General features: G+C 42.9%; 1 protein-coding gene across 2 annotated transcripts in view; it reads left to right on the forward strand.

Annotated features, from left to right (window-relative positions):
• Positions 1-15,958, forward strand: part of LOC149204295 (uncharacterized) — a 453,795-nt gene that overhangs the window by 115,105 nt on the left and 322,732 nt on the right. For both annotated transcript variants that reach the window (XM_089394680.1, XM_089394679.1), the window contains exons 3-5: positions 4,335-4,440; positions 4,875-4,973; positions 5,123-5,188. In XM_089394680.1, coding sequence (XP_089250806.1) covers positions 4,335-4,440; positions 4,875-4,973; positions 5,123-5,188 — 271 coding nt within the window. The remainder of the gene's footprint in view (positions 1-4,334; positions 4,441-4,874; positions 4,974-5,122; positions 5,189-15,958) is intronic.

Consider the following 15,958-nt stretch of genomic DNA (forward strand, 5'->3'; position numbering starts at 1 on the left):
ATAGAGTCACAGGCAGACATGGTCGACTCTAGACTCTAGAGAGACAGTGGTTTAAAATTTAAATATGCACATCTGAAGGTCCATCTTGATACTCTCCAAACTTGTTGAGCAACTGTAGTCAAAAGTTTTTAACTATTATCATAGATTAGAAACAACATTGCATACTTTTGACTAGAATCATACATGAAAATTTGTTTTATTGAAATATAGGACAACACATAAATTATCACGCTTGCATATATATCATTCGAGTCTCCATGGATGATTCAATAAGCACATATATGGAACTTTTAATTTTAATCTTTTATTGTCTTTTACTGTTTATAGGAGCCAAATTAAACAGAAGGCAGTGGGCACGACTCCAAATCTTAACAAAATCCACAATTTAAACACAAGTCCAAAATAACAACAATGCCGAAGGAGAAGGACTTTTCTTGGGCTTATTGTGACAAGATTCTCAAAGACCCCAAGCTCCTTTGTAAATTTTGCAAAGTGAAATGTAGTGGAGACATTTATAGATTCAAGTTCCACCTTGCACAAATACCTGGCCATGATATAGGTCTCTGCAACAAGGTTGACGAAAATGTCAAACACCAACCAACCTTGGCCATTGATATGTTACGTCAGCATAATGCCAAGAAAGCAAAGCAAAATATTGAAATAGGAACTCTTGGAGTTGATGGTTTTTCTTCCACTACCCCCTTGTCACCTCTCTCTGTTGAATCCTCAATGTCATTCCCAAGTTTCCCACACATGCCTCCAAGTCAAACTCAAGGCCAAATGAATCCTCCTTCCTTCAACACTGGAGGTGGAAACATAAACACCTTTTTTGCTCCCTGCACAAAATTCAGTTCCCAACCTACCTTGGATGCCACTGGTTGGAAAAAAATAATCCATAGTTAGGCAAGGAAGGCCATTGCTAACTTTTGGTACTATTCTGACATACCTTTCCACTATGCCAAAAGTCCTTATTGGCAAGCTATGATTGATGCAGTTGCTATTGCAGGTCTAGGGTTCAAAGCCCCTTCATTAGAGGGCCTTAGGACAGATATGTTGTTAGAGAGTGTTGAATATGTCATGCTTGTGCTATTTGAGTTTCGTTCATCATGGGTAGAAACAAGGTGCACCATCATAAGTGATGGATGGACAGATCAGAGGAATAGAACTTTAATAAATTTCCTTGTATCTTGTCCAACAGGCACAATGTTTCTCAAGTCAGTGGATGCTTCAGACAAGGTTAAGACTGCCCAACTTATCTGTGAAATGATGGAGGAAGTCGTTCAAGAAGTGGGAGAAGAACATGTTGTACAAATTGTCACTGATAATGCAGCTAATTATATGGCTGCTGGTAGACTTTTTGAGATTAGGCACCCCACTATTTTTTGGACCTCTTGTGCTGCCCATTGCATAGATTTAATGCTTGAGGACATTGGTAAGCTTCATTGGATACATGAAGTTGTGGAGAAGTCAAAATCCATAACCAAATACCTATACAACCACACTATTGTCCTAAACACCATGAGAAATACACTGAAGGTAAAGAAATTGTTTGACTTGCAGTGACTAGATTTGCAACAAATTTCATATCTTTGCAATCTGTGGTGAGCAAAAGATAAATCTGAAGAGGATGTTCTTGGGACCTAAGTGGATGGCATCTAAACATTCCAAGACCCTTGAAGGCATTGAAATTGTTGCACTTGTGTTTAATGACGGTTTCTGGAAAGATGCCGAAGATATTATGGCCGTGACAGAGTCCCTTGTTAGAGTTCTCAGGTACTTCAAGTCTTTTAACTTTTTCATTTTTAAAATTTCATTTCAAGCTTCTTTTTATTTACAATGTTTCATATTTCTTTAAATTTGAATGCTTGAACTTTCAGGATGGTTGATGGTGACAAACCCGCTATGGGTTACATTTATGAGGCGATGGATCTTGCAAAGGAGGCCATCAAAAGAAGATATGGGGATGAGGAGGCAAAGTATATGCCTCTTTGGGACATTATTGATGCACATTGGGATAGGCAATTGCATTCCCCCTTACATGCTGCTGGGTATTTCTTAAACCCACAATATTTTTATGATAAGAGCAAATCTAATGAGGATAGGGAGGTTGGCAAAGGACTTAAGACATGCATGGAAAGGTGCTTCCCTGATCCAAAATTTCGAAGTCGTGTCTTTTCCCAACCACAAGATTATAGGGCGCCATCTAAATTGTTTGCCTATACCAGTGCTATACGAGAAAGGTCTAAGATGTTGCCAGGTACCCAACTTGAAGGCTTCATCAATTCATTAAATTTGTTTAAACTTTATTTTGTATGTTAAATGTTTTATTAAATTTTCTTGTCTTTTTAAGTTTTTACTATTTAGTATTTAGTACTTCTACTCACAAACCCTTGCCACTTGCTAGGTCTTTGGTGGCAAAACTTTGGTAGTGATACACCATATTTGAAGAGATTTGCCATTCGAATCTTAAACCAAGCATGTAGTGCTTCAGGTTGTGAGCGCAACTGGAGCATGTTTGAGAAAATACATTCTAAGAAGTGCAACCGATTGACACAAAAACGCTTAAATGACCTTGTATTTGTCCATTACAATCTACGACTTCGCAACAAGCAAATACTAGGTGAGAGCTTGAATTTGAAGGTTTCATAATCTAATTCGTACTTTAAAATTCAAACTTCAAAGTCAAACTTTAATTCACATTTCAATGTCTCATCATTCATGATAATGACAGGTTTGGATCATTCACCAATCAACCTTGAAGAGATAGATTTGCAAACTACAAATGCAGCAGAATGGGTCCAATTAGAGGAGGCTCCTCTTTTAAGCCTACATGACTTGGAGAACTTTGAGAGTCAAGCAAGCGAAGGAGAGGGAGGAATCCCTTCTAGTTCTCACTCTTAAGAGTCTTAGACTCTTAGTTACTGATTTTTTTCTGATTAGTATGCAGTTTTTTGTAAACTTTTAGAAGCATATGCTTCTGCTTCTATGTAGTCACTGGTTAGGAGTCAAGACTCAAGACTCAGTACTTTGGATCATGTTTGGACTCATAACATATATGAGATACTTATTCATTCATGATATTTTGGACATCTATTGTTATTATGCATTGTTTGGACATGGCTTTACCGAATATTAATGAAAAATTTTTTTTTTTTTTTTTAATTCAATATATGTGTATATTTTTATTTATTGAATTCACCGATTTTTTCCCGATCCGATTAAAACTCTTCGCTCTTTTGCCTTGCCGATTTATTGCCGATTCCAAGTCTGGTAACATTGGGAAGAACCAAATTCTGAGCAAGGCAGAAGGCCTTATTCTAAGCAGACCTAATCAGACAGACTTTGTGGGCAGATGACTTGACTAGGAGGCTATCAGACCAGGTTTGACCAACTTTCTTCGATTCCGAGTCTGGTAACATTGGGAAGAACCAAATTCTGAGCAAGGCAGAAGGCCTTATTCTAAGCAGACCTAATCAGACACAGACTTTGTGGGCAGATGACTTGACTAGGAGGCTATCGGACCAGGTTTGACCAACTTTCTTTGATGGTCAGTTTGACCTCGTATATGACTAGGATGTCAAGGTGTATCTCTGCTGAAAATAAAGATTTCTAAGGAAAAGGTCGCTGATGGGTTTTCCCAGGGTAAACTCTTGTGTTCTTGTGTGGCTGTCTCTTGATGATCCTCTAGCATTTTTACTGTTGAAGTTCTCTGTGTAATTGTTTCACGATGAATAAATATAAGAAAAGTTCAATCTCAGAGAAATCATAAGAAACAATTATCAGATTAGAGGACTCCGAAAAATCAACAATTTGCAGAGTGTCATCCAGTTGGCTCCTCTGAAAAAGCATTCAACAGGTTACACATTCCAGCCCTGATCCTTTTTGGATGCAGCTCTAGGCCTCACATTGAAGCAAGAAGTGTTGTTTAGTCTCAGATTCCCCCAATCTGCATGTTATACATGTTGTGTTGCTCCAAACCCCTTTGGGCAAGCCCTACTCATCCTTTGAATCATTAATGCTGATGTCCATACGTATTGCCTCCTGGATAATGTCATCAGGAGAGTGGTCTGGGTTGAAAAAGTTTTCATTACTGTATTTGTTGTTCTGTGCTATGACAATGTTTACTGTCATTTTAACTCATTGTTTACCTTTTTGTTTGATGATGGAAACGATAGGATGACATTCATTAGATTTATGATATTCTGTTTGTTTCATTTTAAGATTTATCTACAAAGGGAAAATTAGACTTCTGAAGATGCATTGTTTGTTTTATATGAACAAGAAATGTAATTTTGGATGTCTGAAATTCCAATTGTTTGCTTTGATATGAACAGGAAAGCTTTAATATATGCAGGCAAGGGAGATGTAGAGAAGTCCCTTAATAACACCATGCAAATAGACAGGTTGATAGACACACTACGGGGAACCAATGAACAACAGGTGTGTGGGGTAGTAGAATTTTCTTTTCTCATCAACTTTTCTCCAACATAAACTTTCTAAATTAATGCTCGTTGGATTACACCTTAGGACATGCTATCTGTTTTCTATTTGTTCAGAACAACAAGAACCCTAATGATTATGGTAAATAAGAATGGTTAACTTTGTAACTTGTGGCAGATAACATGATGTGCCTTCAGTAACATGGATATTTGATGAAAGACCCTTTTAAGAGTTTGAGCTACACATTTTCAGTTCTACAATATAATACGCTTTCTTCTTTTGGTACAAAAATGATTTTGGAATCACAGAATGCAATATTACTAATTTTTTCATATGAATGTATGGATATTTTTCTTCTGCAAGCAGCTTCCAAAACTGGTTGCAGATACTAATTTTTTCATATGAATGTATGGATATTTTTCTTTTGCAAGCAGCTTCCAAAACTGGTTGCAGAAAACATCCTAGCTTTTGATTCAACATTTTGGATGCGGTTTGCAGCAAGGACTGAACTCTGTGAATCCAAGGATGACAAGGTACACTTTTGTATTTTTGATCATTGACGTGTTTAACTGAAAAAAATGCTTTTCCTTAGTTCTAACAGATACATCTTCATTTTCTTTATTTAAGCATTTATATAAATAGCATCCAAATGTGGGAACACTGAATTTGATGAAGTATGCAGGAAGATTTTGAGGAATTTGCATCTTCACTTATGAGCATGGTGGACCGATTTGTCCAGAAAACAACGGTATGATTGTCTGATGTTTTATTATGGGCGAGATTTCCAGGACTTTATAACTATCATGCAATGGGCTGGAATTTAGATCTATACAGTTCTGCAATTGACTGCTTATTGCTGGATTGTGTATGGCAAATGGATCTTTTCATTATTTACTTTAGATAGGAACTAGTTGGTGTTTAAAGATTATATTTTCGAAAAATGAATTATATGTCCTTGTTGTCACATAGGATAGAGAGAAATGAAATGTAATCATATTAATGTCCTCAAATGATCCAAATAGGTCAATAAAACGATAGGAAGTACAAACCTTTGACCATTGTTGAAAAAATCGGCATTGGCAAAAAATCGGTGAGGGTCCAAAAACATCTTTTCAGAAACATCGGCAAAAAAATCGGCCAACCATGGTGTTGACCCTGCTGCCTACACCTACCTACAAGTCAGTGAGAAAAGCCTTCAACCCCACAAGGTGTGGTTGGTGGCAGGGAACTAAGAGAAGGGGCTGTCAAACTAATCCCGACTGTCTCCGTTTGACATATCTCCTAGGTTAGCTAAGAGGGGTGGTCCCTAATGAAAAGTTAAGTTAAAAGGAATTGTGAGTTTCTAGGAGAATTGTTAGAGTTAAATAGATTATTTCTTTAAGATTTTTAAGCAAAAAGTTGATATGAGCAATAACCATCATAAGATAAGCATGAAATGCATAAACAATCAATGCCTTCCAAGTATTTGCTCTTTAAGAAATGAAATTGTATTTTGCTTAAAATGAAGTGAAATGCTTTCAAATGGAAAGCCATAATAACCTTGAAAAGTGAAACAATAAATTGTTAGCACAAGATATTATAAATGCTTTTAAGATGAATAAGTTGTTGATTTGGGGTAGCATCGGATGTGCTCTAGCCATGAAAATTGGTGGAGAGGCTAAGGCACATGAGATCTCCAATACCCAAAAAGGGTTTGGGCAGATTTTAAATAGTTTGGGAGATATTAAAATAATTAATATTTTTAATGGAGTCCCTAAGTATAAACTTGGGGAGAATAAAATATTAATGTGAATTAATATAAAACTGTGTTAGAAGGGCCCAAAAGTCATGGATCAAGCTAGATCTAATATTAGCCATTGATTAGGGACATAATCTCGTCCGTTGATTTGCCAATGATAAAAGTATAAGAGGAGGCTTGAGGGTCACTTGGAGAACACGCTGAGGGAGACTAGTTAGTTCAGTTTTTGGAGCGGGGTTAGATGAGAAATTGAATCATTGATTTGGTGAGTAGTCAAGAGGCAGCAAGTACGGAGCAGAGAGGCGGGACTAGCCACTGGAGATTAGCGCTGAGGCAGGAGAGGCAGACGCAGGGCTTTTCAGGCAGACGCAGAGGCAGCAGAAGACTGCGCAGTCACTAGCTGGGCCTGTGTGGGTGATGCAGAGGGTTTGAGAGCCATGCAGAGGTTAGTAGTGCTGATTCTGAGATTGTGAGAAGTGCTAGAGAATTATTTCTCTCTGTGGGTAAGCCGGTTTGACAACTTGTTGTACTGAAGAATTGCTGAATAATAAAATCCTTCCTTGCTGCACCGGTTTTCCCACATTGGGTTTTTTCGGGGACTATTGTCCAAAATATTTGTGTCAATGTGTTAATACTTGTGCATATGTTTGTTTCTGTATTACGGTGTGATATCTGCAGCAATATTTATTTTAATGTTTATTGAAGTAATTTCATAAATAACTTATTGTGGAATAAGTAGGAAAAATAAATTAGTTGTTGCAGTGATAGAATTTTCACATGTTATCAGAGCGAGTAATCAGAGGCAAAAAGGGAAAATCAGTTATGGGTCGAGACCACGATGTAGAGGCATCCACGTCAGGGGGGACACACATATTTTTAGAAGATTGCACAAGAGAAAGCGATATCGATTTCTCTATGTTGGCTTCTAGGCTAGAAGAAGAAGTGGCGTGTATGACTAGTGCTGCATCATCATAAGTATGGTATATAGATAGTGGAGCTTCGTGGCATATGATGGGAATGAGGGAGTGTTTTTTAGAATATCGAAAAGAGAAGATGAACTTTCAGATCACCATGGGGAACAAGGCAAAGTGTACTCCAGTAGGGAAGGGTACCATAGTTTTTCAAATAGAATCGGGAGAACGGTTCCGTACTACAAATGTGCTGCATGTACCAGTATTGGGAATGAACTTACTTTCCGTGTCGCAACTACAAGGCAAGGGCTATGACATCTACTTCATCAAGAAGAAGGTATACATCAAACACCCGAGCCGGAAAAAGAAAGTGTAGATCGGGATAAAAAGTAATCGGTTGTATAGATTGCAACTAGAATCACCAATGGCACTAATAGGCAGTCATGGAGACAAGGACTTGAACGAACTATGGCACAGAAGAATGGGTCACTTGCACCATGGAGCTCTGAGAATTCTCAGGAGCACTATAACAGGAGTTCCAGATCTGAGTACGGAAGAAGATGATGTATGTAGGGGATGTGTTCTAGGAAAGTATGTGAGGCAACATTTCCTAGGAGCAAACACAGGGCCAAGAGTGTACTAGGATTGATACACTTTGATATCTGCGGACCTATGTCCGTCAAAGCTCTCAGTGGTGCCGAGTATTTCCTTACCTTCATTGATGACCACTCAAGGAAAACTTGGATTTATTTTCTTAAAACCGAAGATGAGGTTTTCTATCGAATCAAGGAGTTCAAGTCTCTAGTGGAGAATCTGACTGGGAAGAAAATAAAAGTTTTGCGCTCAGATAACGGTGGAGAATATGTCGATAAGGACTTCACTGATTTTTGTGCTAAGGAGGGCATCAGAAGAGAGTGGACAACTCCATATAATTCGGAGCAGAATGGGGTAGCAGAAAGAAAGAATAGGACTATTGTAGAAGCAACTAGGGCCATGATGTATGATCAGGATATGCCAAAATTCCTGTGGGCAGAAGCATGCAACACAACAGTCTATGTTCAGAACATGACTCCTCATCGGGCAGTGGGCAAGATTACTCCAGAGAAAGTCTTCATAGGAAAGACACCTGAAGTCAGTCATTTCAGGATATTTGGGAGTCTAGCATATTGCCGCATACCTGAAGAAAAGAGGAAGAAGCTGGATCAGACTGCGGAAAAGGGATATCTGGTAGGATATAGCGAGAACGCTAAGGCATACAGAATCTATCTTCCCGGGAGCAGGAAGGTAGTAGTACGACGAGATGTAAAGTTCATGGAGGACAGGGTTTTTAGAATATCTCGCCAGATGCCTTCTAAGGAGTAGCCGAAAGAGGAGTTGTTGGTTAAACCTCTTCAACCAACAGAAGTAAAGAATTCTTCCTCAGGATAGGAAGATTTTCAGGATGAGGAGGAGGAGCGAACAGAAGCACCTGCTGGCAGAGGAAGAACTAGCAGGGAACTTCGTCAAATTTTGCGAGATGCAAAGGACTTCATCGGTGCGCCAAGAAACAATAAGAGGGAGCGAAAACAACCAGATAGATATCAGGCATTAGTAGCTCAGGATGGAGAGCCTGCCAATTTCATGGAGGCAGCTCAACATCAGGTTTGGCTAGATGCGATGGTGGAGGAATACAACTCCATAATGGTAAACGATGTTGGGAGTTGGTGCCAAGACCTTAAGACAGATTAGTGGTAGGTTCAAGATGGATCTACAAGATCAAATACGCTGCACACAACATTGTTGAGAAATACAAAGCCAGGTTTGTGGCTAAGGGGTGTGCTAAAAAAAAAGGGATTGACTATGAGGAGACCTTCGCTCCGGTAGCCAAGTATACATCTATTAGGACCGCGATATCTCTTGCAACCCAAATGGGATGGGAGATCCATCAGATGGATGTCAAAACGACATTTCTGAACGGGGTAATAGAAGAGGAGGTATACATTGAACAACCAGAGAGCTTTGAGACTCATAAGAAGAAGTCTCATGTATGCAGATTGAAAACCTTATATGGGCTGAAACAGGCACCGAGAGCATGGTATGGTCGAATAGATGGCTACTTGCAAAAGATGGGTTTGTCAAGAGTGATGCGGATCCGAATCTCTACTATCTAGTTGTAGAGAATGAGCCGCTAATCTTAGTATTATATGTGGATGATCTCTTTCTGACCGGATCATCCAGACACATTAGGGATTGCAAGAAGAATCTAGCCATAGGATTCAATATGAAGGATTTGGGACAAATGCACTATTTCCTAGGGTTGGAAGTTTGGTAGCAGAAGGGAGAAATCTTCCTTGGGCAAGGGAGGTATGCTACAGAAATCCTGAAAAGATTCGAGATGGAGCACTGTAGACCTATGGCTACACCAATGATCACCACCTGTAAGAAGATTGATGCATTAGAAGACAAGGATGTTGATCCCACCCTATACAGGAAGCGCATAGGATCCCTGATGTATTTGGTCAATACCAGGCCAAACATTTGCTATGCTGTCAACACCCTCAGTCAATTCATGGTGGAACCGAGGAGGGCGCACTGGGCCGCAGCCAAACATGTTCTCAGGTATTTACAGGGAACAGTTGATTATGGCTCTGAGCTCATCTAAGGCAGAATATATGGTGGCAAGCACAACTTCGTGTGAGGCCATATGGCTTAGAAAACTGCTTGTGAACCTATTCAGAAGGAATATGGAGGCGACCAGAATCATGTGCGATAATCAGAGTTGCATCAAACTCTCTGAGAATCCAGTGTTTCATGATAGGTCGAAGCATATTGATATCCGGTGTCGCTTTGTCAGGGACTGTGTCCAACGAGGAGTTGTGCAGTTGAGCTACACTCCCACTGGAGAACAGGTGGCGGACATCCTCACCAAGGCCCTTTGGAAAGACAAAGTTTGACTACTTCAGGGAAATGATGGGGATGGTAAAGAACCCATTTTAGTAGCAGAAATGCGAGTGATAACAGCAAGGGTGTAGAGGGAGTTGCAGTGCGGATGCATTGTTGGGAGAAAGGACTAGCAACAGCACAGATGCAAAGGGAGTTGTTGTACAGATGCAGTAGTGGCTGTAGCAGAGCCATGGGCAGCAGTACAGGATGCAACAATGCAGAGGATGTTGGGCAGGGAGGCTTAGCATCAGCACAGGGACCAATGCAGGATGATCAGGGTGATACTCAGTGAGGAGTATTACTAGAGCACAATCCTCGCTAAGAGGGAGTGTTGATTTGGGGTAGCATCGGATGTGCTCTAGCCATGAAAATTGGTGGAGAGACTAAGGCACATGAGATCTCCAATACCCAGAAAGGGTTTGGGCAGATTCTAAGCAGTTTGGGAGATATTAAAATAATTAATATTTTTAATGGAGTCCCTAAGTATAAACTTAGGGAAAATAAAATCTTAATGTGAATTAATATAAAACTGTGTTAGAAGGGTCCAAAAGTCATGGATCAAGCCATATCTAATATTAGTCCTTGATTAGGGACTTAATCTCGGCCGTTGATTTTTCAACGAGAAAAGTATAAGAGGAGGCTTGACGGTCACTTGGTGTAATATTCCTAATCAGCCATGGCTAATTGGAATATTCAATTTTGCTCAATTTTACCTTCTATAGTTGTTTATAAATAAAAAGGTGAGGAAAGGGGGACATAACTCACTTTATGAATAAAGTCACTCCCTAGTAGCACAACGTTGTAACTTAAAATGGGAGCCAAGGGGGCCCAAGGACCATGTAGAGAAGGGGCCCACGTAGACACTTGGAGGGACTGCGCAGATGGAGAAGGAACACGTGGCAAGAGAGAGGCTACGTTGGAGGAGGTGGGCCTTAGGGTCTTGAGAGAGGCCAACGCTATAAAGGAGAGAGGAGCTTCCTCATTTTGATCATTCGATTATGTTGCATTTGAGCTAGTCACTTCGATTTAGAGCATGCTGGCTGTTTAGCCTGTCTGCAGCACTGTTTAGTTCATCGAGTGTCTCCGTTCGGAGATCTCACCCTTAGCCCCAGGGGACTTCGAGTGCCTCCTCGGGCAAGGTAGTTTCAACAGTATTTTGCAGGAGGAGCTATTTCTGGAGTTGAAGAGGAACTGAGCATTTTGATGACTGTGCAGTCCTGGGAGGGGAGGACGCAGTCTCTTTTGGTAGGAGCTCCAGATTGGGTTTATGTGGAGGATTTGAGTTGGGAGATTGAGCAAGGGATCAACCCTTGCATATTGGAGGATTTTGGCAGAGTTTCAGGTAGAGTTTTGGAGGGTTCTCTTCAGGGGTTGCGCAGAGCCTTGAGGGATTGCGCAGATCCCCAAGGGGGTGATTTTCGGGGGTCAGCTATTTTAGAAAAGCTTTCTGGGCTTTTATGGGTTTATTGAGCAGAGGCTGATTCCAGAGTTTCAACATTTTCTGAGGAGGGGAACAACCCCAAATCCTCATTTGATTTCAGCAGTAGCAGCAGCATAGCGGTTCTCCGGCAGTTTGGACGCAGTTCAGAGAGAGGCCATTTCCTTACCATTCTGAGTGTATTTGTTCACTTGCTTTGTGCAAGTCGAGGTGCTATCTTTCTGATCACCTCTTGTACTCTTTCCATTACTCAGTATAATAAAATGGCTTAGCATTTCTCTCTGCATTTCTTGAGTATCTGCTTATATTCCATGTATACATTATTGTATGCTGCACTACTGTTATTTCTCTGGTTGAAGTTTGCTTGTGTTTGAGGGATATCTCTGATAAGGGAAATTATAGTGGTATCAGAGCATAGATCTGGCTCAGCTTGTGGAGTTAGCAGTCTATGACACCGAGGGAGAAGCCCTACATCTGTTATAGAGGTAGGAAATACAAAGATATTGAGCGTAGGTTGGAGAACACCTATGGAGAGGGAGACTGTGTTCGGGTGGTAGACACAGAACAGGAGGAGCCTGTGGTGAACACATAACAGGAGGAGCCTGTGGTGGACGCAGAGCAGGCGGATCCGATGGCAGATGAGGACGGGAAGAGATTTGCGGACATGCTCCTCAAATCAGTGCAGTATCTGTCGAGGCAGATTGAGGTGATGGGGCAGAGATTCACGGTTGTGGAGGCTAGACAGTGTGAGAACCCACGGGTTTTCCAGGTTGGTGAGGGATCGGGTACATCCCACCATTTGTCAGAGCAGGGTGCCACTCAGCGTGATTCCACTCAGCAGATGGCCTCACATGCCCCTACATGCTCTACCATGCCCACTTTCATAAGAGCAGACACAGGGGCCAGAGCCCAGCCGGAGGCAGAACTTGGTCATATGGGCGATTATTTTGTAGAGTACCAGGCCTATGGGCAGGAGTTCAAGGGTGCTCTCTCATTCAGAGACTTTGTTCAGCTCCAGCGGGATAGTAGACCCCGCGACCATCACAGAGGATACGGCATTATCACGATGGAGACACCCACCGGACAGCTAGTAGATTCCACTTGCCTACGTTTGATGGCTCATCAAACAGTTCGACAAAGTCTTGGGTGGAGAAGCTGGACATCTATTTCCAGCTTAACCAGATGTCGGAGACAGAGGCCATCAAGGTGGCGACATTACATTTGGATGGTGAGGCCCAGGACTGGTGGTTCCATGGGATGGTTACACTTGGACACTCCATAGTGACGACATACGCCGAGTTCACTAGGAGATTGATAGAGAGGTTTGACCGGGGGGATCCGGAACAACACTTTGTTGAGCTGACGAGGCTCAAAAGACCGGGAACCCAAAGACTTACATTGCAGACTTCTTGAGGGTTTCAGTGATGGTGCCAGATCTATCCGCGTGACGGAGGATCTACATGTTTGTTGAGGGGTTAGCAGAGCCACTTCGGGGTCTAGTCAGATCCACTAGACCATCCACACTCCAAGATGCTATTAGCAGGACTCGGGACTTACAGGATGCCTTACCCAGGACCCGGACACCTTACCCCCAGAGACAGGCTTTCCAGCCTAAGGGGAAGGATGTGAGGATTCTGCCTCCAAAGGGGAATCCAGGACGAGCACAGATTGATGATGATGCCAGGAGGGAGCTGAAGAAGAAGCGGTTGTGCTTTACTTGTCAGGCGCCGTGGGCATCGAGACATAGATGTGCTACTGGCAAAGCACATTTTATTGAGGTCTTCTCTGAGAGCAGCGGGGAAGAGGATGAGGAGGATGATGTGGAGGTAGGAGATAGTCATGCCACGCAGGATCCTTTGCCACCTCCACCACCAACAGCAGGTGGTGCAACTTTTGCACCTACCAGAGGGGCCCTTGCAGCATTGCGAGGAGTTCCCAAGTATTTGACGCTGCGCGTACGGGGGACAGTACGTGGCCAGCAAGTATCAGTTTTGGTTGATAGTGGGGCAACCCACAACTTCATCGATTCACAAATGGTTGAGCGGAGAGGTACACAGACAGATAGCTTCGATGGCTTTTCAGTTCTGGTCCCAGGAGATCAGACCATGGTGTGTGCTCGTTATGTTCCAGAGTTATCAGTGACGATGGGCACCTACACACTGACTGACCACTTTTTCGTGGTCAATATTCCGGACACCAACATGATACTGGGTTTTCAGTGGCTTATCACTCTAGGGAAGGTCACGACAGATTGGAAGGCCCTAGAGATGGAGTGGGATGATGAGAAGACAGGGAGGCATGAGAAGATACGGGGACAACACACATATTCGCCTCAGACTGCTTCGGCTCATCGGATGGAGGCAGTCTTCCAGAAGGGAGACGTAGAGTGGGCAGTGGAGCTGCGTGCATCAGAGGCAGGGACTACAGGGCAGACGGTGCACCTAGAGATACAATCCATCCTTGACTAGTATGCCACAGTGTTTGGGGAGATTCTGCCAGGATAGCCATCGAACCGGGGGTTTGAGCACACCATTGAGCTTGAGCAGGGCATGCAGGCAGTGATTACTACCCCCTTTAGGCATCCCAAGGCCTATAGGGATGAGATTGAGTGGGCCATTCAAGAGTTGCTGGCTCTTGGGCACATTCGGTCGAGCACGAGTCCTTTTGTTTCTTCTGTGGTGTTGGTGAAGAAGAAGGATGGCACATTGAGGATGTGCATTGACTACAGGGCTCTGAACAAGAAGACCCTGAAGAACAGGTACCCCATACCCATGATCGATGAGTTGATGGATGAGTTGAGAGGAGCACGGTTCTTCTCAAAGATTGATTTGAGATCTAGGTACCATCAGATTCGCGTGAGGGAGCAGGACATTCCCAAGACCGCCTTCAGGTGTCACTTTGGGCACTTTGAGTTTTTGGTGATGCCCTTCGGGCTAACCAACGCCTCAGCTACATTCCAGTCCTACATGAATCACATCTTCTGCAGTCACTTGAGGAAGTTTGTGTTGGTGTTCTTTGATGATATTCTCATTTACAGCAGGACTTGGAAGGAGCATCTCCAGCACATTGAGACAGTGTTGTGCATCTTGGAGGAGCAGCAGTTCTATGCCAAGCTCTCCAAGTGTGAGTTTGGATTGACGGAGATGTTGTACTTGGGACACATCATAAGAGTGGACGGAGTGATAGTCCATGAGGAGAAGATCAGGGCCATCAGAGATTCGCTGGAGCCGAGGAACGTGACAGAACTTCCGAGATTCATTGGCATTTATACTTACTACCGGAAGTTCGTCAAGTGTTTCTCACAGCTTGCTGCACCCCTGACAGATCTAACGAGGAAGGGGGCATTCAGTTGGTCGGATACAGCGCAGTGAGCCTTTGACAGGCTCAAGGAGGTTATGAGCAGCTACCCAGTACTTGTATTGCCGGATTTTTCACAGCCATTTGTTTTGGAGTGTGATGCGTCGGGAGAGGGGATCGACGTAGTGTTGATGCAGGGAGGTCACCCTATAACCTTTGAGAGCCGGAAGCCCCTTCCGCATGAGAGGTTGTATTCTATTTACGACAAGGAGATGCTGGCCATTATGCATGCATTGGCCAAATTCCGACAGTATTTAGTGGGTAACAGGTTCAGGGTGAGCACTGATCACAACAGCCTCAGGTTCTTTTTGGAGCAGAAACAGCTGTAGAAGAGGCAACAGAAGTGGATCAGTAAGATCCAAGCATATGACTTTGACATTGAGTATGTCAAGGGTAAGAACAACGTGGTAGCAGATGCCCTTTCACGTAGACCAACCACATTGTCTCTTATGAGCTTGGACACAGATTGGAGGGCTCGACTCTTAGTAGAGTACTCCAAGGACAGATTTGCATGTGAGGTTCTGGATGGGCAGGTGGCGGATGACAGGTATAGGGTAATCGATGAGATCATCTACTATAGGGACCAGGTCTTCTTGATTGAGGGATCTCAGCTCAAGAAGAAGATACTTCAGGCATCGCATGATTCACCATTGGCCGACCATCAGGCGTTTACCAAAACCTATAGGGCCATTAGAGAGAGGTTCTCATGGAAGGGCCTCAAGGAGGACGTACTCTATCATATCCGGGAGTGCGATATTTGCCAGAGGAACAAGGGGGAGATGAGCCATCCCGCAGGATTATTGCAGCCTCTTCCCATTCCGAAGGGGAAATGGGAGAGTATTTCGATGGACTTCATCACAGGGTTGCCCATGGTGCAGGGCAAGGATTGTATTTTTGTCGTCGTTGATCGATTGACAAAGTACGCAAATTTTTTCGCCATATCCGCACACTACACAACAGCGCAGGTGGCCAAGTTGTTCTTTAGAGAGGTCTTAAGGCTGCATGGTCTTCTTAAGACCATCATCATTGACAGGGACAGCCATTTCATGGGCGGGTTCTGGCAGGAGCTTTTCTGGTTGGTGGGGACGGAGTTGACACCGAGTACCAGTTATCACCCATAGATGGACAAGTAGACGGAGATAGTTAACAAGT

The sequence above is a fragment of the Pinus tabuliformis genome, chromosome 1_2, assembly GCF_031772625.1.
Source record: "Pinus tabuliformis cultivar Carrire ecotype Pingquan chromosome 1_2, CPIR1, whole genome shotgun sequence".
Classification (NCBI taxonomy): domain Eukaryota; kingdom Viridiplantae; phylum Streptophyta; class Pinopsida; order Pinales; family Pinaceae; genus Pinus; species Pinus tabuliformis.